The following is a 25,435-nucleotide window of genomic DNA, read 5'->3' as shown; positions in this document are numbered from 1 at the left end:
GTGGGGGTAAGAGATCAACCGAAAAACTTCTATATAACCAATGGACACACACAGTAGGGGGTGAGGGCATGTGCTGAGTGGTGGGAGTGGCTGGGAAGAGGTCAATGGGGGTGGAAAGGAGACATGTAATACTTTAAAAAAATAAAGAGTTTAAATTTTAAATAGAAGCTAAATAATTTGGTACTCCCAATACCTCCTATAACTGATAGAGAATGTTGTCTACTCTGTGGCTTTCACCGGGTTAAAAGAAAGGTCCTGTGGTATGGTTTTTACAGCTGGACAGGAGGAATCAGTTATTGGATGACTCTCTGCTCAGAGCTAAGGAATGTGGTTAGAGATGTTATATAAATTGAGATGATAAAACCAAATTACTGTACTTCCACTGAGAAAGTTACCTGTAGTTCAGGAACAGCAGGGAGGTTGGAAAACAAATATGGAGTGGGGGCAATACTTGAAGGAATGTGATTTTTCTTTTTAAATATACAATCCAACAGCAGCTCTCCCTAGATTTTTGTGCTAAAATAAAAGCATTTTCACACATCTTAATTGCTCTGTGATAACAACAGTGTGAACTTCAACCACAAACATTTATTGTGTATTTAATTTTGCTCTTATTTCAGTGTAGCAAGAAATCACCTTGTAAGTGGGAGTAACTGTCCATTTAGAAAAAAGAAATCTTTTCCCATGTTGTTAATTCGTTTGTGCATTTCTATAAAGTATTAATAACACAATGGCCTTTTATATTTCTCCATTTTTAGGTTGCACTTCACTATTTTCAAAGTAGTATCTTTATCAACTGGAACCACGTTTGCTTCTTAAACATTAGTAAAGAATATTTTTTAAAATGTAGAAGTTAAGGTTTCACAGTATTTCTTATTAGAATTTAAGATGAGATTTTTATGCCTTTATAAACCTTTAAAGTACTTGATGCTATTATGTTCATAATAAATTATATAGAACTGTCTTTAAAAATGCATTTTTAAAATGAGATTTATCTAACTTAATAGCAATAATTGTTCTGGTTATTTTCCAGACCTGTCATTTACTCCATCCTCTATAGGGATGCTACAGGACAGAGAGGAATGGATAAAAACATTGGTGAGCAACTCAATAAAGCTTATGAAGCCTTCCGACAGGCATGTATGGATAGAGATTCTGCAATTAAAGAACTACAGCAAAAGGTATATGGTTTTGGTTTTCAAAGTTATTTATCCTGGTAAATGGAATTTGAGAGTCTTTTGCTACAGAAAAAATATTATATTGTTAGAAACTATCCTGAAGAACTATAATTACTGAAACATGGGCCTATATTAATGGATATAATCTGAGATTTTTATGTGACCTGTGGGAAGAGTTCATTTAAAGGTGATTGTATAAAGAAAATATTACAAATGGTCTTTCATAAAATTTTTTTCAATTACTGTTAACATTCAATATTTTATATTAGTTTCATAGTTTTTCCATAAAATGACAAATTGAAAGAAGTATCACTGTCTTAGTTTTGTGTTTTGATTTTATACATTGTTTGTTTTATATATTTTTGTTTATTTCAGAGAGCAAAGGAAAGGCAGAGAGAGAAACGTCAGTGATGACAGAGAATCATTGATTGGCTGCCTCCTGTATCCCCCACACTGGGGATTGAGCCCTCAGCCCAAGCATGTGCCCTGACCAGGAATGGAACCATGACCTCACTGGGTCAGTGCTCAACCACTGAGCCATCCTGGCTGGGCATGTTTTGTTTTGTTTTTACATTGTTATTTGGCAAGTAGGAAGACAGTACAAATTTTTAAGTATCCTAGATCTAATTTGTTACTAATTTATAATAGTCTTCCATCGTTAACTCTTAACAGAAAAATAGACTATCTCAGTGAAATATTTAAGGTCTTACCAGAAGTTTCAGCTTTGTAAAATTACCTCTATACATAGTGTGATCTTATGATTCCTAAAAGAAGCTGTGAAGGTATAATAGGGCCCAGTCATATTAATATATGTCTAAGTAGTTTGTACTTTATTCTTATTCAGTCAGAATTTACTAAGGACTAATATATGCTTTAGAAAAGTCTAGTATATAGTTATATAAAAGATAGGATAGAAAACAATATGGAATTCAATCAATGCTAAGCAATGTTCTAAGAGCCAGGAATTTAAAAGTAAATGGCAACCATCAAGTTGAACTTTATGAACTTTTAATATATAATTACATTATACTTCTGTTTTTAAAAGAAAAAAATGAGTGACATCCATTTCAAGCAATCAAAATAAGTAATTAAATTAAGTATTAGGAAATCTAAGAGATCTAAGATTTATGTAGGAGATAGAATGGAAAGCAGGTGGCACCTGAATGCAGGCTCATTCTAAGGGTGACAGCCTGGATTCTAGAATGATAACCAAATATCTGGAGTAGAAACTGGGTTAATGATGGTGCTGATAACTGAAACCAAGAATGAGACAAGGTGCAAATTTGGAGATAGAGAAATAAGATGTGTAATTCGATTTTAGTCATTAGGTTTAGTTACCTATGGGGCATGCAGGTGGAGTGTTTAGTGGATGTTTACAAATCCGGATCTAGAGCCTGTGTAGAGTTCTGAATTGAAGATTGCAAATGCAGATTACAGAATAACAGGTTTGCCCTAGCCGGCTTGGCTCAGTGGATAGAGTGTCAACCTGCGGACTGAAGGGCCTCCGGGTTTAGTACTGATCAAGGGCATATGCTGGGTTGCAGGCTCGATCCCCAGTAGGGGGCTTGCAGGAGGCAGCCAATCAATGATTCTTTGTCATCACTGAAGATTCTACCTCTCTCCCTTTCTCCCTTCCTCTCTGAAATCAATAAAAATATAAAAAATAAATAAAAATAAAATAAAATAACAGGCTTTATTATAGCCTTGAATGTGGATAACATTTCTTAGAGTGTTTAGGGTGAGGAAATAGTTGAAGGATCAAAAGGTAAGAGGAAGGAAATGAGGCCAACCTATTGGTCAGTAATAGGTCGCAGGGGTCTTCAAACTACGGCCCGCGGGCCACATGCAGCCCGCAGAGGAGTCTGATCCGGCCCGCCAGGTTTTTTGGGCAGTGAGCGCAGCCGAGGTGTTACAGTAGGAATTAGTAGTTCATATAGTCCGGCCCTCCAGCTCTCTGAGGGACCGTGATCTGGCCCCCACTTTAAAAAGTTTGAGGACGCCTGGTTAAGGAATTTACTGTGAACAAGAGAAACATCTATTCCTCTGAGAACTAGAGGGAACAAAAGGGAAAGAAATAGCTGTAAATGAAAATAAACTGATGAACCAAAAGATAGATATAGAGACAGTAAAGCAACAAGCAGACTGTCAAATAACAGTGGAGAGGGGAGGAAGCTCTGGGGGAGATAATACAATAGATCAACCAAAGGACTTGTATACATGCATATAAGTACAACCAATGGACATAAAACTCTGGGGAGGAAGGGTACGTGTGAGGGAGGGAGGGGGGCAAAAAAAGATCAATAAAATATATTAAAAAAGAGAAAAGAAAAGAAAAGAAGTTTGCAGATAAGAGGGAGTAGTGGCCAGAAATTAGAAGGGTTATCATGTACCACTTATATGTAAAATCTGAAAAAGTCATACTTATAAAAAAAAAACACACAACAGTTATATGGTGGTAACCAGGGGATGGCGGGGGGGGGGGGGGGGGAGGGGGGGGCGGGGGGGCGAAGATTGATGGTGTTTAAGGTTAAATGGTAAATAAGGGTACAAACAAGTAATAAATAAGACAGAGATCTAATGAACAATAAAATGAATATAGACAATAACATTTTGCTATAATTATGTAATGTGATAACACTACAATGTTTATTATAATATATACATGTATCAAAATAACATGCTATTCACCTTAAACTTGCACAGAGTAACACATCAGATTTATCACTAAATTCATCTGAGCCTTCAGTAAGTCATAATCTTTTCGCTGGTAGAGGATCTTGGCTCAATGCTGATGAAAAGGAAATATCTATGAATCACAATAACTTTGATCAAATTGCTAAAAACACTCAAGCTGCCAAGACTAAATCATGAAAAATAAAAAAACTAAGAGATTGAAACAGTAATCAAAAAGTTCCCAACAAAGAAAGTCCAGGACCTAGATGTTTCTCTGATGAATTCTACTAAACCTTTAAATAAGAATTAATACCAATCCTTTTCAAATTCTCCAAAAAAAATTGATTAGGATAGAACACTTCCTAACTCATTCTTTGAGCCAGCATTACCCTGATACCAAAGCCAAATAAAACCAGTACAAGAAAAGAGAACTAAACTAATATCCTTTACAGGTGTTGATGTAAAAATCCTCAACAAAATACTAGCAAACCTAATTCAGCAGCATATATTACAAACATTACATATCTTGACCAAATCAGATTTATTCCTGTAATGCAAGGATGGTTAACATACAAAATCAGTCAAGGTAATACCATCTTAACAGAATTTTTGGATGAACAAAATGCTATATATACATATAATACAATCAAATATTATTCAGCCTTTAAAAGGAAGTAAGTCTGACACATGGTACAAAATATGTACCTTTCAGATATTATGTTAAGTGAAATAAGACTCACAACAAAAGATGATTCTACTTTTCTGAGATACTGAGAGTAATCTAATCCATAGAGACAGAAAATATGGTAGTCTCTAGAGTAGGGGTGTCGAACTCAATCAGAGAAGGGGCCAAAATCTAAAATCCAGCCTAACTTGCAGGCCGAATGATTTACTGAACAGTCATAAACTGTCATTGTGATGGAAACGCAGCGGAGTGCAGTGATGACAGCGCGGTGCGGGCCACATTGCAAGGCCTGGCGGGACGGATTTGGCCCGCGGGCCTTGTGTTTGACACATGTGCTCTAGAGGCTAGGGGAAGAGAATGGAGAGTTAGTGTTTAACAGGTACAGAGGGCTCTGAGCTCTAGACTCAACTATCTCATTTCCATTTGGAAGGCACATTAAATTGATGTCAGACCTGAACTTACATACCCATTCTTTTTTCTCATTTGTACCATTTCAAAGGAGTGAAGAGTTTTATAAGTTGCCTTTCTATGTATCCTAAATTACCTCACTTAAGTTTTAAAGGATGATCTCTCACACTACTATTGATCATCAAGTATATTTATGACTCCTAAATACTGTTTTTCTCTTTTCTATACCATTAGGCATTAAAAAAAAAAATAGTACCTATAAAAAGGCATTTTATGCTTTCATGCAATCATTTTAAAACATGTTTTACAAACTTTTAGAGGTTTATGTTATTTTTTAATCCCTTTTACTTAAGATGTAAATTATCTCATTGTTTACCACCCTTTTTTCCTTTCTGTGTTCCCAAAAAACATATTTCTCTGTGTAAAGTATTGGTGGGAACAGAACAGTTCACTCTGTTTTTTCTCCTGAAATTACTGATATTAGAATAAGCGTGCTTCTGGCTGTTTCTAATCAATGCCTTACTTCTTCTATTGCACTGTTAGTGCTTTGCCATAGACTCATTTGCACCTATCAGAATTTAAAATGTATCTTTTGTTCCAGGTTTTCATTTCCAGAAATATGCCCTGTCAAAACTTTTAGACAGTTATGCTAGGTTCAAGAAAATCCATTAATAATTAGAAAAATTAAAATTCTGATATTTATTCAAAACTATTTTGAGCACTTTACTCAATATAACAGGAACTGCTCTAAGTATTGGGTCTGCAATGAGAAGCAGACATGTTCCCTACATTGTGGAATGTTGGCACAGTCTAGCAAAGCAGAGACTAGTTCAGTGTTTTTCAACCTTTTTTGGGCAAAGGCACACTTGTTTCATGAAAAAAATCACGAGGCACACCACCATTAGAAAATGTTAAAAAATTTAACTCTGTGCCTATATTGACTATATATAAAGTAATTCTCTTGAATAGGAATCAAATAAACACAAAGAAAGTATTTTATAATTACTTTATTATGAAATATTAAGTAAACAAAATAGTGAAAAATTATAAAATTCTTGTCTTGTCTGCACCTACGGCACACCAGGCAACATTGTGCTGCGGAACAGCGGTTGAAAAACGCTGGACTAGTCAAACAATCTCAGAAATGTAAAGATTCAACGTCTGATAAGTATCAGGAAGAAAGGTAAACTGCTATTAGAATGTCTACTTCACCTAATCTAAGAGATCAGAGAAGATAATCTTTATGAAGTGATTTTTGAAAGGGCTCGGTTCAGGATGGTGGTGCTTTTTAGGTATAAGGACCTGTGTTATAAAGACCCTTTGGCCTGAAAGAACTGAAAATATATGGGAAATAGTGCAGTGAGAAGAGCCAGCGGCAAAACTATGTAGTTTTAGAGGCTATATTGAGAACTTTTGGCTCTTTATTCTAAGAGCAATAAGAAACCATTTAAGATTTAGGGGTGGAAGGCGGAGGTTGGGTATTGTGGTTAGATTTGCATTTTTCAAAGAACACAGTAACTAGTGTGAAGAGAATGTATTGACTGATATATTTAATAAACTTGTAATGGCTACATTGAAGTTGAAAAAAGGGATAGACTGGATAAATATTTAAAATTAAAATTGACAATAATGGATTGGCTATAGAACAAGTATAGATGTCAAGTATAGTTATACTCTCTGTATAGACAGTGGTGCCAGATACTGAAAGAAGGAATACTAGCAAAGGACCTAATTTTGCAGGCAGCAGGGCGTGGTCGGGGCACAGTAAGGTGGTTGGAGGGAGGGCAATCATTAATTTTGAATAAGTAACATTTGAAATGCTTTTCCAGTAGCACCTGGCCACATAGATCTGGAGGTCAGAGGAAAAGTCTGGACTAGAAGGAGTAATTTGAGTCTTGCATATAACCGGCCACTGGGAATGAGATTGTCTAAGGGGAAAGTATAATATATAGTAAACAGAGGACCTCAATAGAGCTAGATACTGGTATACTCACATGATATGCCATAATGGTTATTTAGGGGCTTGGATTTTGTGGTCAGGCAAACCTAGATTCAAATCCCATCTCTACTACCTACTTAGAAACTTTGGGCATGTTATTTTATACCTCTTTGCCTCAGTTTTCGTATCTGTAACCTCCTCAGAAGGTTAGTATAAGGAATAAATGAGATATAAAGAATATGTAACTCTCTGATTTTGGTGTATAGTAAATATTCAGCGAAATGATCATATGAGGATAATGTGTTGTTGAAAAATTTAATTACAGAACAATTTGTATTTTTTAAAAAGTGAAATATGTGTACATGTACACAGGAGTTCTGTAAGGGTACATACCAAAGTGTCAGCAGAATTACCTCTGAGGAGGAATGGAAAGCAAATAAAAGGAAAAGGCTACCACCGAAACCGGTTTGGCTCAGTGGATAGAGCGTCGGCCTACGGACTGTAAAGTCCCAGGTTCAATTCTGGTCAAGGGCATGTACCTTGGTTGTGGGAACATCCCTGGTGGGGGGGGGGGGTGCAAGAGGCAGCTGATCGATGATTCTTTCTCATCGGTGTTTCTAACTCTATCCCTCTCTCTTTCTCTCTGTAAAAAATCAATAATTTTTTTTTTTTTAAAGGAAAAGGCTGCCACTCTTTACTTTATACATATTTGGCTTTTTGTTGTGGTGGTGATGATGGACATTTTGTTGTTTGCATTTTTTCCCCAATAAACATGCTGTTTTTATATTATTAACAGCCATTAATTATTCCTTATCATCTTAGTGCGGGGGGCCTGCCTGGCAAGTTGAACTTGGCTGAGGTAGGGAGGTGGGAATTGAGAAAAGAAAGAGAGACAAAAGAGTGGAGTCAGGAGGACTACAAGTCATCGAAGAACTGTAGCAAGTTTATTTACTGCGTAATGCTTTTTAGACACAAGGCACTAATTAGGAGGTCTGTCCAGAGGAATGTATTCTTTGTTCCTCTTAAATCTCTAAAGGAGAGATAGAACTGAAGGACAAATTCTTAGTACAGTAAATCTCAGTAAATAGTTACAGACTTCTTGGCAAGCCATTAAAGTTTGCTCTCATTCTACTGATAATCGCCATCCAAACAAGTCTGGGAAAACTGTTTGGGTAGGGGGCCAGCCCTGCTAGCCCCCTCAGATGCAAGGACCTTGTCAGCTTACATCCTGTCACCAACATCTTAGCCTATTTTTATAGGCTTTATGAGCTTTCTTTGGAAGCTTTGAACAACCAGAGTTTTTGTTGTTTTTACTTGATAGAATGTTTTTTATTCAATGGAGATACCACTCTGATTTCTAAAAAAAAAACAAAACAAAAAACAACTTCTGAAGTATAGGTTACAATGATCTAGAACCGTGGTTGGCAAACTGTGGCTCTTTGGCCCCTTGAGTGTGGCTCTTCCACAAAATACCATGGCATGGACGAGTCTATTTTGAAGAAGTGGCGTTAGAAGAAATTTTAAAAATTTGGCTTTCAAAAGAAACTTAAGTAGTTGTACTGTTGATATTTGGCTCTGTTGACTAATGAGTTTGCCGACCACTGATCTAGAAGAAAGACTGGAAAAAAAATGGCTTAGAGCATGGGGTTAGTCTGGTTAAAATTGCCAGTGTTCACTGGCAATCAGAGCTTTAGTTAATAGATGTGTGCATTATAGGCTATGGTAATAGATGTTATGTAGATACCTTACTCATTATTAAAGGAAAGGAATTAATGTTTACAAGGAGCTTATTATGTGCCTGATATCTTATACATGCACTCTCCTTCAGTGCTTCAGATAAACATTATTTTCATTTCCAAAGAGAAAAAAAACAAGGCTCAAAGAGAATAAGTAAATTAATCAGGACCAAAACACAGAATTATAAAATAAAAATAGTTTGTCTTACTTTATCATTTGACATGCTGTGAAACTGATGGCAACACCATCACCTAATAATCTGATTTGTTAAATTGTAGCTCCAGCCTAGATAAATCTTGATATTGGTGAGGACAGGACTTCTGCCTAGTTATAAGAGAATATAGCAGAGAGTGAGTGAAGAGTGAGCTGTGTAAACCAGGATCCTGAGTTATTTATCCTATACAATCTCTTTTTTTTTTCTTTTTACTTAAAATTGAAGTTGATGTTTAGTTTACCAAAGTGTGAAGATACGACAATTAGTTTGTGTCTAATTGGGATAATATTCAATTATCTTCCTTCATGAACTCTGCAGCTCCCTATTGAAAGCATTTGTGGTAGACAGTCAAATCTTTCAATAAAGCTTTTGTTCTCTTTGTTAATTTTGGTACAGTTAAAAGGTTTTTAAATTAAGACTATTTTTTAAATTCATTCAGCATTTGTTAAATTTCTTTTTTTTTAATACTTAGAGGAAAACAGTGGTATTTTTCAGAATGTTGAGATTCTTGAGGATGAGAAGAGATTATGTTCAAGGAGAGATAACTTATGTTTGATCTATTTACAGTATTATAAATAACTTAAGGACACTAGATTTTTTTTTCTTCATCTAGGAATAAATGCTTTGGGAAATATGAAAAATGAGAATTTTCAGTGTCTAATAGAAAAAATTTAATTTATAAAACTCTATTTCAATATTTATGAAACTCATACAAACTTATGTAGCTATATGTCCAAAATTATGGAAAATACGCTGCCATAGTTTTGAAGATATATTCAAATTTTGCCTAGATAAAGGGACATTTCTTAAGGTAAGCTTTTGATTTGATAGTTGAGAGTTTGTTTGGCCAGCCATTTTTAATAAATTTAAGATATATACTATGTGTGATCACCATTGTTTTAACTTTTTGAACACTAAGAAAGAATACAAAGTGCATTATAATACAAGTACCTAAGAACCTGTTTTGCCTCTTTAGATGCTGGTAGACCACTTGTTTTGCTAGTCTTTAGAATTGGAAGGAGTGTCAAATACACAGAAGCCAGAGTCATCTTGGCCAGATGGTATTTGATACAGATGGATGGTTAGTTGTCATGCAGATCTCTTAGTTGGTAACTTGTTGCTGCCATCTGACTCAAAGAATCATTCACACACACTGGCTGTCAAAAGCATCTTCTCTTCTGTCTGTTTTAGCTGTCATGTCTGTGCTCTGTACAGAAGTGTTGACAAGACATTGCTGTTGTACATTTTCAATGCGGTTGTTAGTGATTTTTCTGTTTTATGGGGTCTTTGGTAGTGCTGGAATGCACTTGCTTTGTAATTGGTTTTCTTTTTAAATACTGTGACAGTGCAATAATTATCTAACCTTTTAAAAGGACTTTTCAGGTTATAATTTCATTCAGATCTGTTCATTAAACAAAAGCATTTAATTTAAAAAAACACCCTTTTTTTTTTCCCCCCTGTTTCCAAGCATTGCAAATAAACTGGATTCTATTATTATTTTGCAACTTGACATAATATTCTCTGGAGTTTCCCTCTCACAGCCTTGTGGCCAGTTTGTGTGTGTGTCTGTGTTTTACTATTTCCTGAATATTGTGTATTTTCTCTTCTCAAATTAGTAGGGTTTTTTCCTGATGGTTTAAGCTTCCCCTTTTTTAAAAAAGAAAAATCTTCAGACATTGCCTATCATTTGCATCCATTTTCTCAAACTTAACTTCCTTTTGTCTTATTCACCTGCTGACCTTGTCTCCATTGTTCCTGTTTCCCTTACAGAAATATAAGCAATGCTTGTTGTCCTTTCTTTGAGGTCACTTGTGAAAGCATATCTATTTCTCTGATACTTCTTTAACTGCTTAAGTTGTTTATTTGTTCAAGTAATGTTTACTGAGCATCTCTGTATGTGCCAGACACTCTGCTATACTGTGGAGATATCAGGACTAAATAGTCTTTGCCCTTGAGGAGTCATAGTTTAAAGGGAAATTGGGTATATGGACAATTAGACTAGAATACTATAATTTCTATAATGTAAGTATGTGGAAAGAGCAGTGAGCCATTGCTATTCTGTATCCCTGCTATACTAGAAAGTTTTAGTTTTTAAATTATTACACGATTTGCTTGCATTTATAAAGTACTTTATTAAGTAGCTTAAGAAATAATTCAAAACTTCATTTTGAAGTAGTTGTTGATCTGTTAATTTACCTAAGCTAATGAATCCATTTTCAACATTATTTATTTATTATAATAAGTTATGTTCAGATGTACTAAAGTAGGTTTTTAAGCCAGAGTCTAGAAGATGAAAATTACCTGGCAGAGGCTTTCTGAGTTGGTTCCAAAGAAAAATACAGGTCAATTGGTTTTTCATTAAGATGAAGAATATAATAGAGAATGGGTTGGGCCTGTCTCTAATTTGCTAAGTTTTTGTACTGGTTATTTAATATCTGGATAGAATGTACATACCTATCAAAATAAAATAAAAGAATGGGTAAATATTGGTCAATGTTTATGATGAGCTTTGAGTTCTTTGGAGAAAGTTCTAAATACACAGAAATAAATAAAGAAAACTAACATCAACTTGTTCTCCAATTCCTCAGCCTTGGTGGCTGTGTGTAGCCCAGGTAAATTTAAGTTATTACAGAATTAGCATATTAGGCATTTATTATATATAAATGCCTAATATGCTAACTGTCCAACCAGTCACTAGTTGACCAGTCTCTATGATTCGCACTGATCACTGGGGGCAGACACTCCGACTGGTAGGTTAGCTTGCTGCTGGGGTCCTGCTGATCAGGACTGGGCGAGATGGGCTGGACATGCCCTGGAGCCCACCTGCGGTTTCCCCCTGGCCAGCCAACCTCCTGCAGTTCCTCCCCAGCTGGCCCTGATCAGGACTGAGCAAGATGGGCCTGACACACCCTGGAGCCCTCCTACAGTCCCAGTGGTGCACCTGTGTGGTCCCTCGGTCTGGTCTGCAATCCAGAACCCCTTAGGGGATATTGGAGAGCCGGTTTCTGCTCAATCCCCGCAGGTCAGGCTGCCAGGCCAAGGGACCCCACCGGTGCATGAATCAGTGCACTGGACCTCTAGTGTAGGAATAAGATACCTTGTCCTAGGAAGCCTGGCCTTAGACTGAATTTTGGTATCTGTGGTTCAGTACAGATCCTCATAGGATATATGGTCCACGTGGACTCACAAGACTGGTTCTTCTATTTATAATGAAATTTACTTGGATTTTTTAAACTTGGATTATTTCCTTAATTTTTTTTTCAATAAGTATGTACTGAATTCGTCCTATGTATACGTTACCTTGCAGAGCTCTATGGAAGTATCAGTTTATATAAGACTACTCTCAGGCAGCATGCACATCACTTGGTTTATTTGTCAGCTCTGTCAGTTATGTTTAAAGTGAATTATAGAATTTTCCCTTGGAAAATTTTGGTTTTATTTTTGCTTTAATTTCTTAAGCTAACTTATTTTGGGAATTTAGGAATAACTGTATAATTTATAAGGAACTTTAGGCTTATTAGTGTCTGAAAACAATAGAGCTTTACTGATTTTGAACTTTGGTTAAGAATCAGCTCAAAATCAAATATTTAAGGGACAAATGTTGAAGGGACATTATGAGATTATTAGGACCCCATCTCACATTTCAAGGAATTTATAATTTAGTCATTTATTGGTTCCTCTGGTGATAGAAATTGGTAAAAAAAAAAAAAAAAAAAAAAAAAAAAAAAAAAATTCTCTATTACTCCCCTCCTTATCCTTCCCTTCTGCACCTCTCCTCTTTCCTCCCATCCCCACTTCATGTTGTTCTTTCCCCTCCCCCTAAAAAAAAAAAAAACTTTAAAAAAAATTTTCTCTATTACTTTTATGTGATATATTTTTAAGACTTTGTACTAATTTGGCAATGGATATGCAACATCTTTAAATTTGCTTGAAGGTTTACAGTATCTGAATCTGCAGATTGTTTCTTCTTTCATTGCTTAATTCTCAGAGCATTATAATATGACTAGAGGCCCAGTGCATAAAATTTGTGCATGGGGGGTGGGGTATTGTCCCTCAGCCCAAACTGCACCCTCTCCAATCTTGGACATCCCTCTCACAATCTAGGACTGCTGGCTCCCAACTGCTCTGCTGCCTGTCTTCCTGATTGCTCCTAACCACTTCTGCCTGCCAGCCTAATTGATGTCTAACTGCTCCCCTGCCAGCCTGTTTGCCCCCAACTTCTCTCCTCTGCTGGCCTCGTCACCCCTAACTGCCCTCCCCTGTAGAGTTGACCACCCCCAACTGCCCTCCCTTACAGGCCTGGTGCCTCCCAACTGCCCTCCCTTGCTTGCCTGATCACCCACAACTGCCCTCCCTTGCCAGCCTGGTCCCTCCCAACTTCCCTCCCCTGCTGGCCATCTTGTGGTGGCCATCTTATGTCCACATGAGGGCAGGATCTTTGACCACATGGGCGCAGCTATCTTGATCTTGTGTGTTGGAGTGATGGTCAATCTGCATATTACTCTTTTATTATCCTTACTTAGATAGGATAGAGGCCTGGTGCACCGGTGAGAGGCTGGCTGGTTTGCCCTGAAGGGTGTCCCGAATAAGGGTGAGGGTTCCCTTGGGGCGTGGGGTGGCCTGGGTGTGGGGCTGTGGTGGTTTGCAGGCTGGCCACACCCCCTGGGGACCCAAGCAGAGGCCCTGGTATCTGGAATTTATTTACCTTCTACAGTTGAAACTTTGTAACCTTGAGTGGAGGCTTAGGCTGGCTAGGGCAGGCAGAAAGCTTGGCTTCTTTCATTGCCTGGGAAACCCAAGCCTCCCTCCTGTTCTCTGCGGCCATGGCCATCTTGGTTGGGGTTAATTTGCATACTCGCTCTGATTGGCTGGCGGGCGTGTCTTGTGGTATATTGTAGGAATGGTTAATTTGCATATTACTGTTTTATTAGATAAGATAGCAAAGAGATGGATTAAAAATACAAGGGAAATTGAGGTATTTAAGATATCCACTAAAAATTAGCTGTGTTCTTGAGTTCTTAAAACTTTTAAAAAGGAAGTTTGTGATCAATGGGATTTTGTAATTTTTATGTGTCCCTTCAGTTTTCAAAATGTTTTAGTTATACTCACTTTCTTTTTATTTTGTCCCTAAGAATAAGTTCAAAAGTGTGATTACTAAAAAGACATAAAATCTTACCTTTTTTAAGTTAGTGGGTATTTTGTAGAAAACTTTAATATAACATCATTTTATTTATGCCTTTCTTTGTTATCATTAGGATAAAATTGTAAATTATAATTTTATCCTAACTGAAAGGCTAGAAACCATCTGTTGAACTCTTAATTGAAATTTCCTTTTAAGATTATTTTAAATTGTAAAGTGTTTCAAATCACAGATGTTTGTAATGATTACAAGTACATTGCTGGAGCCAATTTTTAGCTCATAAATAAATTCACAATACCTGGGAAATAGCAATATAGGCAACTCTTATCTATATATAATTATTAATAGACAGTAAATATATGTATATATCTGTCAGTAAATATCAAGCTAACTGGTTTTTATGTCAGCAGACTGAAAACTATGAGCAGAGAATACGTGAGCAACAGGAACAGCTGTCCCGTCAGCAAACTATTATTGACAAGCTAAAATCACAGTTACTTCTTGTGAATTCCAGTGAAGGTATGCTCATGCTAATTTTTTTTGTGTTTCTTGAACCACTTTTAGAAAAAGGTGGAAGTCGCGTTTTTCTATTTTGTTTCTCTGATTTACATATGTTTATTTAAGAAGTGAACACTTTCAATCAATGGGAAAATGGGTATTCTTGTGTCCTATATGGTGGAACTCTTAAGTTGATAAAACTTCCAAGAGGACAATTTGCCAATTAGTAGCAAAAGCTTTTTAAGGTCTAAGAATATATTATAAGATAATACTTGTTCAAGTTCTTAAAAATCTGTATATAAGGATGCTCATGATAGCATTTCTAATAATGAAAAACTAGAAATAAAGAAATGTCCAACAGTTAAATTACAATCATCCATATAAGGAACAGCTATGTAGTCAAGAAAAGTGATGATAATAGATCAACTTATTAACATGACATGTACTTAAGATATATAGCAAAATGAGCTAAACAAGATAAAAAAATAAATATTTTATTTATGCCACAAAAAAATTCTCACATGAATTTATATACATATATATGAAAATCTTCTAAAATATAAACCAGGAATAATTCTCAGATAATAAAAATTATCAGCAGCTGCTGAAACCAGTTTGGCTCAGTGGATAGAGCGTCAGCCTGCAGACTGAAAGGTCCCAGGTTTCATTACGGTCAAGGGCATGTATCTTGGTTGCGGGCACATCCCCAGTAGGGGCTGTGCAAGAGGCAGCTGATTGATGATTCTCTCTCATCAATGTTTCTAACTCTTTATCCCTCTCTCTTCCTATCTGTAAAAACTCAATAAAATATATTTAAAATATATATTTAAAAAAATTATCGGCAGCTTTTATTTTTTTTTTTTTGGCATGTCCGTATTTTGTAATTTTCCTATAATAAGCATGGAATAATTATACAAATGAGTATCTTAAACAAGAAATGCATACCTGAAAATACAACTTATATAAATTCTACATATTTTTCACACTATTGATTAAGTAGAATAAGGATTTTGTATGTTTAGTGGAAATGAGGAAGAAAAAAATATATAGATAGATAGATAGATAGATAGATAGAAAGAAAATATGCCAAAATCAAAATCAGCAAATCTGAATTGTCAAAGTCTTTACTCTTTAAAATTAGCGGTTTGGATTTGTATTCTGTTTACATTTTCGGGTACTATCAAAAACAAGAGTTTCCTACTTATGTCCAAGAGGGTTTTGTTTTACAGATAACAGTTATTGCTGTATGCCCCTGCTTGAAGACAGTGAAGCAAGGAAGAATAATTTGACCCTTAAACAGCCACTTGATAAAGTAAAATCAGGAATACCAAAAGAAAAAGAATCAAAGGTAATTGCACTGCTGGCTTATTCCTTAAAGAAATGAGAAATCCGGTTGCACGGTTTTTCTAAATTAGTCAGTATTCTATCATAACTTGGGTAGTCAGGAACAGGGGAGAATATTGGCAAGATTCTTTTCAACCATAACATTGCTTCTGCAAAAAACAGCATTCAAATGCTGATACATACATATCTTGCATTTTATTTTCCTAAGGTAGATTCATCACTAAATTCTAAACAGAACCTCTATATATACAAATAAATGACTTACATGATCCTCAATAGAAGTACCATTTCCAAGTAAAAAAAGGCTTAGGTTTCATATTTTCTGGTATTCTCTTTTCAGGCATTTAACAAAGAAATAAAAAATTATGCAAAGGTAGATAGTAAGACACTATGATTCCGAATTAATGAATAGCATTCTGGGTTTGTTTTTTATCAATTGCCTGTGCTTCAGTTAAAAATAAGGGGAGGGGGGGGAGGAGCCACATCATCAGCTTAAACAAACATCTTCATTGAAGCAGGATAGGAAAGACTATTTCATATCTGCAAGGAGACAGGTACAAGTATGTGCATGCTGTGTTGGTTAGAAACAATTTAATCATCCATCAATAGCAGAATGGTATATCTTTACAATAAAACACTTTAGAAAATGTATAATAAACTTAATTTATATATTAATATGCCTAGATTTCAAAAGAAATGTTGAATAAAAATGGAAACTACAAAATGACAAAGCATGAATAATTTATGTAAATTTTTTAACATATAAAACGTTATGATAATTATTTCTAAAAACACAAATAGGTAGTAAAAGTATAAGAAGGGTGCACATCTTTTTTTAAAAAAATGACCACTTCTATAGTCCATGAGAAAAGAGAGTGTGACTTTGGGAAGACAATAAGGAAGCTTCAGTTGTATGTATAACTTTTCTTTAAAAAAAAAAAAAAGATATCACCCAGCTGGCGTGGCTCAGTGGTTGAACATCGACCTATGAACCAGGAGGTCACAAGATAGCCGATCAATGATTCTCTCTCATCATTGATGTTTCTATCTCTCTCTCCCTCTCCCTTTCTGTCTGAAATCAATAAAAAATATATTAACAAAAAAAAAAGAAAAGATCTGAAACAAACATGACAAAATGTTAACACTTGTTAAGTCAAGGTAGTGGATATATAGTTATATATTATTATCCATGTATTTCCTGAATCATTGAAATTTTATGTTTAAAAAATGAATTTTTTAAATGAAGTGAGTTGGGTTTTGGTGGGATGAGACAGCTTTTGAATAAAATGGGATCTTCTAACATATGAGGACATGTAATATTCACAATATCAATTAAGTAAAGAGCACTATCTTTCTTTCCTTTTAATTATGTAGATTTTAGCTTTGTGTGTCAGGGTTATTCTTTTACTTATCCCATAACTGAAACTATCTTGTTTTTATTTAACACCAAATCTGAGAAATCTGATTTTAATAATTTTCTATAAATAAAAATTTTAGAATGAGAAATTCCCTATAGTATCTCCCAGTTCATATTTTTTTTTTAAGTTCAGAATCATTTTTTTATTTGAATCACTTTACCTTCACTTCAGTTTCCATTTATCTAAAGATGCTGAAAAACATGAGAAACAATGGCACTAGCATTTGTTTAGGTTTCTTTTGTAAGAGACAAAATTTAGAAACAATGATTCTGACTTTTAAGATACAATTTTATGATTTGGTTTATTATAGTACATTATAAGTCAATGAATTATAAATGCTGACATAAATTTAGTGCTTAAGTTAATAATATTTACAATCCTTTTCCTATTTCAAAGACTTCTAAATTTCATTACTTACCATTATTTTTTAATCAAAATTATTATTTTTATTTCGGTTATTACATTTCTTTGAAGATGGTAAAATATCTCTAGTTCAAACTATGTAAAAGATATTATTTATTTATTTATTTATTTTTTAAATATATTTTATTGATTTTTTACAGAGAGGAAGAGAGAGGGATAGAGAGTTAGAAACATCGATGAGAGAGAAACATCGATCAGCTGCCTCTTGCACACCTCCTACTGGGGATGTGCCCTCAACCCAGGTACATGCCCTTGACCAGAATCGAACCCAGGACCCTTCAGTCCCCAAGCTGACACTCTATCCATTGAGCCAAACTGGCCTTGGCCTGTAAAAGATATTTTTAAGTAGTAGTCTTGGTTAAAACATAAGAGATGATGTGAAAGACTCTAAAATATGTTAATAATCTAGTTTATTTTAAATTGGTCATTATTTATGAAAGTTTTAGATTTAGTTTTCAGTCAATAGTGTTCAAAGGGAACCTTCTTCAGAATTTTTTAAATATATATATATTTAACACCAAATCTGAGAAATCTGATTTTAATAATTTTCTATAAATAAAAATTTTAGAATGAGAAATTCTCTATAGTATCTCCCAGTTCATATATATATATGTTTATGTTTATGTTTATGTTTATATTTATATTTATATATATACACACACACACACACACACACACACACACACACCCCTATGCTGGAATTAACCATAAGTAACAAATCATGTCAGAGGTAACTTATTTTCAAAGAATTACTGATAGTGCATCAGTTGTAACTATTTGTGGACAGACAATAAGAGGAAATAACATAAAGCTTCATGTAAGAAATAATCTAAATTTAGTGAGTTCTCTTAATTATCATTACTAAAAGGGGAAAGATTTATGTGACACCACATATTTAATACCTTTAATATCTCATCTATTTAATCTTATATTGTAACCATTTAGTAAAAATAAAAAGCAACTAATATTTTAGCTTTCTCATCTTTCTTTATATATCTAGAACCAAAATACTAATGCACACTAGATATATAAGGGATTAAAAGAGAAGAGGAAATACATAAAAGAATGAATAAGTTAGATTTATTAAATGTTGAGAGCTGGCTATATCATCACTGAGCTAGTAACAGAAGGAAGCTCCTACTAACCACCCACAGTCCTTTCCTCTGCCTGTTTGGTGGGTGGCTTGAGGATTTGTTTTCTTCAGATTATTTTGTTTAGGATTTGGTTAGAATATTTGAGAGGGGGGAAGACCCATGGACATTATGGCAAATGGCAATTATTGTCTCTTTGGAAAATGAAACTAGAGGAAAGAGGGATAAGTTGAAGGGGAAAGAGGCCCTTTAAAATAAAATTTTATTTGAAAGCACAAAATTTATAGTTTACTTTCTGTTCATATGAATCCTATACAAATAGCATGTAATAATTCTTTAACTCCTAAGAAGGTATAAAATCAAGACAACAGAGCCTGTATCATTGGGTGCTTGCAGTTTAAAAACTTTAGAGAAGTATTCAGTTTAATGGAAAACCTTTCAACTCTTGTATACCATGGCAGGTTGCACAGTCTTTCTTGATAAGATCTGATTTTGGAAAGGGGACATTGTATTATATATCATATCATATGTTAGAGTAAGTATCCCAGATTTAACCCAAAACTTAACAGCTTAAAACAACAAATACTTGTTATCTCAGTTTCTATGCGTCAGAAATTTGGAGACTTAGCCTGGTGGTCCTGATTCCAGATCTCATATGATCGAAGTCAGGATGTGGGCAAAGGCTTAGTTATCTGAAGGCTTGACTATGGTTGGAGGATCTACTTCCAGGCGGCTCACTCACGTGACTGTTATTAGGAGACCTGGAATGTGAATCTCTATTTACAACCTGGTAGCTAACTTCCTTTAAGTATTGTAAAAAAGTAAGATATCCAAGAGAAAGAGAACAAGGAAAAGACCACAGTGTTTTCTGTGGTCTGGTCTTTAAAATCACATAACCTTCCCTTCCACTTTATTCTGTTCATTAGAAATAAGTCACTAAGTGCTCCAGAGGCAAGGAAATAAGTTCTACCCCTTGAAAGGAAGATAGATATATTTTTAAAGCATCATTGGGATTGTAGATTGTGGTAGTATAGAAGAGAGTACCAAAGATCAAAGGTATGTTGGGGGACTAGTATTTTTTTTAATCCTCACCCAAGGATATGTTTTTATTGATTTTGAGAGAGAGAGAGAGAGAAACTAATGGGAGAGAGAAACATCAATTGGTTGCTTCCTGTATGTGCCCAGACCAGGGATCAAACGCATAACTTTTTGGTGTGTGGTACAATGCTCCAATGAACTGAGTCACCAGGCCACAGTGGAGTGGAGGGAGACTAGTACTTAATTTACCATATGATAAATATTAATGAAAGGAAAAGGAAGTTGGCAGAATTTAGTAATGAATTCAACTTCCTGAATCTATCATTATTAATCTCAAGAAAGAAATATCATGGTTTATCATCTTAACAATTTCAAAAATTCTAATATGAAATAACCTTACCAGAGGAGATTAGCTGAACAGTGCTTTAGAGAAGAAACTGTTAATGTTATTATTAATTATATTTATAACCAATTTTAAAAATTAAAAATATTTATATAGATAAAATCAAATAATACTAAAATACATATACTTATTCTGGCAAAAACTATTTTTTTCTGCCAAAAACTATTGTCTCTTATTTGTAGAACACCATTGTCAGAGATAGTAACATGCGTCATGATAGCAGTTATTTAAATAACATTTTGTATTTAATGTAAATACACATTGGCATTGTTTAATTTGCTTTTTTAAAATTAGAATTGTACCATACTGGGTCATTTGTATGATCTTAGAAATAAGTTATTTTTACACAGCCAGCATGGCTCAGTGGATTGAGCATCATCCCATGCACCAAAAGGTTGGTTGCTAGTTCAATTCCTGAACTAGCAACCAATATGCTTGATCCCCAGTAGGGGTTGTTCAGGAGGCATCCCATCAATGTTTCTATCTTCTCTCCCTCTCCTTTCCCCTCTCTCTCTAAAAAATCAATTGAAATATTTTTTAAAAAATAAAGTGTTTTTATAATATCTCTTCTGGGAATCACTTAATTTGTCAAACTAAATACTATACTTGATGCCCTAAGGCTTGACAAAACTGTCCGCCCTCATCTTTTGGCCACATTTTTTTATTTTTGTGGCAATTATACAAAAGTCTAATGTGTTTGAATACAATAAAATATGTAGAGAGTAATAATATAGAATACATTTTAAAAAATGGTGATCTGGTCAATTTTCTTTACTCATTTATTCAGTAATTCTCAACTGCTGTGTCCCTGACACTGTCAGCCACTAGAAGAAAAAAGAGATATTGTCCCTGCCCTCTGACTTAAAATCTTGTTTTAATAACTCAAATAGATATTATAAAACATTGTAAAGATTTTTTCAGCTTCTAGGACCCAAGACACAAAGTAAATATAGAATGAGTGTATTTGAACTTTTTCTGTTAAATAGAGATTATGTGTTCATGTGTCCAAAGAGCTGATACTCAGTTTCATTTCTGGTTTTTCTATATGTATTTCTAATTTATTCTTCATATATGTCCTTCTCTATCTGAGTTGTATGCTTTATGCAAAACTTTTAAAATATGAAGAATGTAATTGTTACTTTAAGTTACCAGTTAGAAAGTAGGCAAATTTCTAATGTGCTCTCAGCAAGTATGTGGTAGCTTTGAGGAAAGATTTTGTGGGTTTAGATTACTACAACAGTGAAGGTAGCTGTAGAGTTGCCTTCAACGCTGACTAACATAAGGAAATGTGCTATACCTGGCAATTGCAAATAATATAGACACTTTAACGTTTGAAGAAAACTAATGTATAAAAATTCACCTGCCAAAAAATAAAAGATCATAGTAATGCAAAAAAAAAAAAATGTACCTGCCAGTCACTTATACAAGAAGTATTTATTGAACCCTTCCTATTTGCCTACTCTTGCTAGTCAATGACAGGAATACAAAAATAAAAAGAAGTAAGAGATGATGCATCCCCTTTAAGGAGCTACAAATTGATTGGAGAAACAGATTTCAGACCTAAACCAATTAACAAGCATTTTATACAATGTGAAGTCCTAATTGTATGACAAAATTAAAACGTTCAGTGAGCTGAAGGTAGGCTTGAGCAGGGGTCAACATTTAGTTCAAGTAGGGAAAATAAAATAAATTATTACTTGGTCATGTGTGCATATATATGTAAATTTAAATTGTCTGCAAAATTTTAATGGAAAAAAAAGTGATTTCCAGACAAGAACCAAAATTATTCCAGGCTACTTTAAATATGATTAGAGAGCATCATCTTTACTGAAAGCCAAAACAGAGGATTTTGAAAGAGCAATTTCATTTACTTTTTAAGTGACATAATCAGGGCTTCAGAGGAGACGGTGCTCCCAACTTTTTTGTGTTAGACAGTTCTTCAGTGAGAGACATTTGTCTGTGATGTGTTATGTTTAACAGTTCAGCAACAGTGTATGAACTCGAACTCTGTTCTGCTTTCTGGCCTCTGTGGCTTATAAAATACTGGCCTCACAAGTCTAGGTTTTAGATGGCATCCCCATCCTTGAACTGTTGGTATTTCATAGACTCTAGACTTAGTAGCAGCTCTCATTTAGTGATCTCCGTCTGAATTTTAGGGCCCCAAGGCTTTTCTCAACACTCTTTTCTCTATTGCAAGTCTCTCAAATTATATTTATTTGTTAAGTTGCTATATAAGATACGTGGTTTTATATACATTGTAAAGGTTTTAAAATAAAATACCGTATATAGGTTTATGAAAATTTTGTTTTTCATCATTTGAACAAAGGTTGGAAATCAGACCATTAGTCAAGATATATAATTACTAAGTGGTTTCTGTGAGAAACTCAGGTCTGGTTTACATCATTTAAACACAGTGCATTTTATAAGAAAGGAACTTGAAATAAATTTGATGACTTAAGTTCATTACTCAACTTTGTAAATAAAAAAAAAGTTCCTATAGTTCTTTAATATTTGATTCTTTCTATTCATCATTTTTTTATTCAGTAAAAATGGTGCTGTGCCCACTCTGCATTGGCAATGTTAATCTAGGCTGGGGCTTGCAGAAAGTTGGAGAAAACCTGTGTGTCTCTGTGTGTGTGTGTGTGTGTGTGTGTGTGTGTGTGTGTATGTGTATGTGTGTGGGGGGTAAAAGGGGCACTTTGCCATCTCAGTCAGAGCAAATATCCCGTTCCCTCTATCAGATTTCTAGATACTGTATCAAATATAACCATCTTTTTGTATATAACACTTCTATAGTACTCCTCTTTGGAAACTAGTCTTTTGTTTATAGACTCTCTGGTAGAATAATTAGAAGGAAAAATAATTACCTTCAAGCAGTTCATTGCTTAAAGTTCAAAGTTTTTTTCCAAAGTGTCATAATAAATATGTCACAATAAGAAAAAAAATACTGCCGAAACCGGTTGTGCTCAGTGGATAGAGCGTCGGTCTGTGGACTGAAGGGTCCCAGGTTCGATTCCGGTCAAGGGCATGTACATTGGTTGTGGGCACATCCCCAGTGAGGGGTGTGCAGGAGGCAGCTGGTCGATGTTTCTCTTTCATCGATGTTTCTAGCTCTCTATCCCTCTCTCTTCCTCTCTGTAAAAAATCAATTAAAAAAAATTTAAATACTGAGATCCAAAGCATTTTAATACTTTCTTCTGCAGAAATTTTGTTTCCAAATATTAATTATTAATTCATTCTAACCCATTCGTGTTCTGGATCTCTGTTTTTGGTTTTTGGTTTTTGGTGTTTTTTAATTCAATACATCATTTCAGGTTTTTTGAGGGGAGAAGACAATGAGAAGTGGTATATTAGTTTTTAAATCTCTTCCTGGGTTTCTAAGCAAATTTGAGTATCTTTAGTATGTATGGCTTTTCTCCCCTTAGTTCCCCCAATTATTCCCTTTTCACATATCCCAATTTTCTTTTTCTTTTTTTCTACTCTGTTCCAGAGCCTACAAAAAAGATCTTGTATATTTTATTCAGCCCAGATTTCTCTCGACCAAGGCATAAAAGGCTGTTCTCAGCCTCAGTAGGTTAGGACTAGCCCTCAAAACAACCTGGTTTCTCTTATTAATATGCCATAATCTTTCATCCTAAAAATCATCAAAATTTAAAATATTTGGTTTTCATTGTTACGAAATGCTTCAGCATTGATCTGTTGTAATATTTTGTATTTTTAGGAAGGGGAGGGGATTGGTGTGTCTGTTTTGTTGTTGTTGTTGTTAAATTATATGAAGAAATTTTGGCCTCACACAGATATATAGTTGGGAAAGGGAAGAGTATTTTAATAACCCTTGTAGAATTGTTAGATATTCTTCTTTGATACAGTTTCAAAACTTGATGAATAGTAGTTTCTTAAATGTTAACAGTAGTATAACAATGGAAACTAATGGACTTTATGGCTATATTAAAAACCATTGGTTTATCTTGTACTTTGAATGTATCTTTTACCTATACATGATTTTGTAGCATCATGAATTTAGTCATTTGGAAAATACTGGTTCACTGAACTATGTAAATCTTCCAAATATTGATTTATTGTAGGATATATTTAAAAATCACATTTAACATAATCACTGATCTTTTCAGAAAAGTCTTTTAAATATTAGGCAGTTGTCAAGTTTATTGTAATGGATACACGTTATCCATAATTTTAATTTTCACATGAAAACTTAAATTTTCTTATGGACAGCAAATCTTTTCAGTTGTGTTTGGGTTTTTTTTTAAGTCAGAGTCTAAATTCATTTGCCTTTTAGAAAATACCTGCCTAACCATAGCTTGCCTATTTTTTCAAGTAAAAATGGCATTCCATTAAAAAAAAAAAAAAAAGTGACTCATTCCTTTTGTAATGCAAAATTACACTAGTGCTTTCCCCAAGACAACCCTTGTGCTTCACTGTGAAACAAAGGCACTTGTGTATATTTCCTATTTTGTCATACAATATTAATAAGAGGTTAACTGGGGAATAAAATTCAAGACATTTTTATAGGCTCATCAAGGACATTATTAGGTGAAATTGCCTTTTTTTCTTTTTTAACTGAGAGTATGAATGCCAACACAGTAAAAAAAAAGGGGGGGGGGGAGGAGGAGCCCAAGTAACATTTAATGGTATTATGACAGTAGTTTCAGGGTCTAGATTTGGTTTTACTAAATGACAAGCTAATAAGTGAGTTACTGCTCAATGGATGCTAGAAGACGACACAAGACTCCTAGATCAGAGGGAAATGTCTTTATTTTTCATAGCATAGCAACCTGCAAGAGCATTTTATATTTTCACTAGAGGCCCAATGCATGAAATTTGTGCACGGGCTGGGGGGGGGAGGGGGCAGGGAGCCTCAGTCCAGCCTGCACTCTCATCAATCTGGGACTCTTTGGGAGATGTCTGACTGCCGGTTTAGGCCCAAATCCCTCTCACAATCCAGAATCACTGGCTCCTAACTGCTCACCTGCCTGCCAGCCTGATTGCCCCTAACTGCCCCTCCTGCCAGCCTGATCTCTCCTAACTTCCTCTGCCTGCTGGCCTGATTGCCTCTAACTACCCCCCCTGCTGGCCTGGTTACCCCACATAGCCTGCCATTGAGTCGTTTGGTCATCCCTCACTAACCCCCCTGCTGACCTGGTTACTCAGGCAGCCTGCTGGTCATTACTGTTACTGTGATGACATCCTGGACAATTTGCCTATGCTTTTCTCTTGCTGCTTTTAAG

At 34.9% G+C, this 25,435-nt stretch overlaps 1 protein-coding gene across 8 annotated transcripts in view; it reads left to right on the top strand.

The window, feature by feature from the left end:
- The window catches only part of TANK (TRAF family member associated NFKB activator), a 77,609-nt gene that overhangs the window by 35,285 nt on the left and 16,889 nt on the right, over positions 1–25,435 (top strand). For 3 of the 8 annotated variants that reach the window (XM_036421088.2, XM_036421086.2, XM_036421087.2), the window contains 3 exons: positions 1,034–1,181; positions 14,382–14,493; positions 15,702–15,820. In XM_036421088.2, coding sequence (XP_036276981.1) covers positions 1,083–1,181; positions 14,382–14,493; positions 15,702–15,820 — 330 coding nt within the window. In that variant the 5' untranslated portion in view covers positions 1,034–1,082. Of the gene's footprint in view, positions 1–1,033; positions 1,182–9,810; positions 9,916–14,381; positions 14,494–15,646; positions 15,821–25,435 lie in introns of those variants that run through there. The other 5 variants (XM_036421092.2, XM_045575771.1, XM_036421095.2 and 2 more) reach the window with 5 other exon arrangements.

The sequence above is a fragment of the Pipistrellus kuhlii genome, unplaced genomic scaffold, assembly GCF_014108245.1.
Source record: "Pipistrellus kuhlii isolate mPipKuh1 unplaced genomic scaffold, mPipKuh1.p scaffold_m20_p_7, whole genome shotgun sequence".
NCBI lineage: Eukaryota > Metazoa > Chordata > Mammalia > Chiroptera > Vespertilionidae > Pipistrellus > Pipistrellus kuhlii.
Note: the sequence above shows the minus strand (reverse complement) of the source record. Positions and strands in the feature narration are given on the sequence as shown.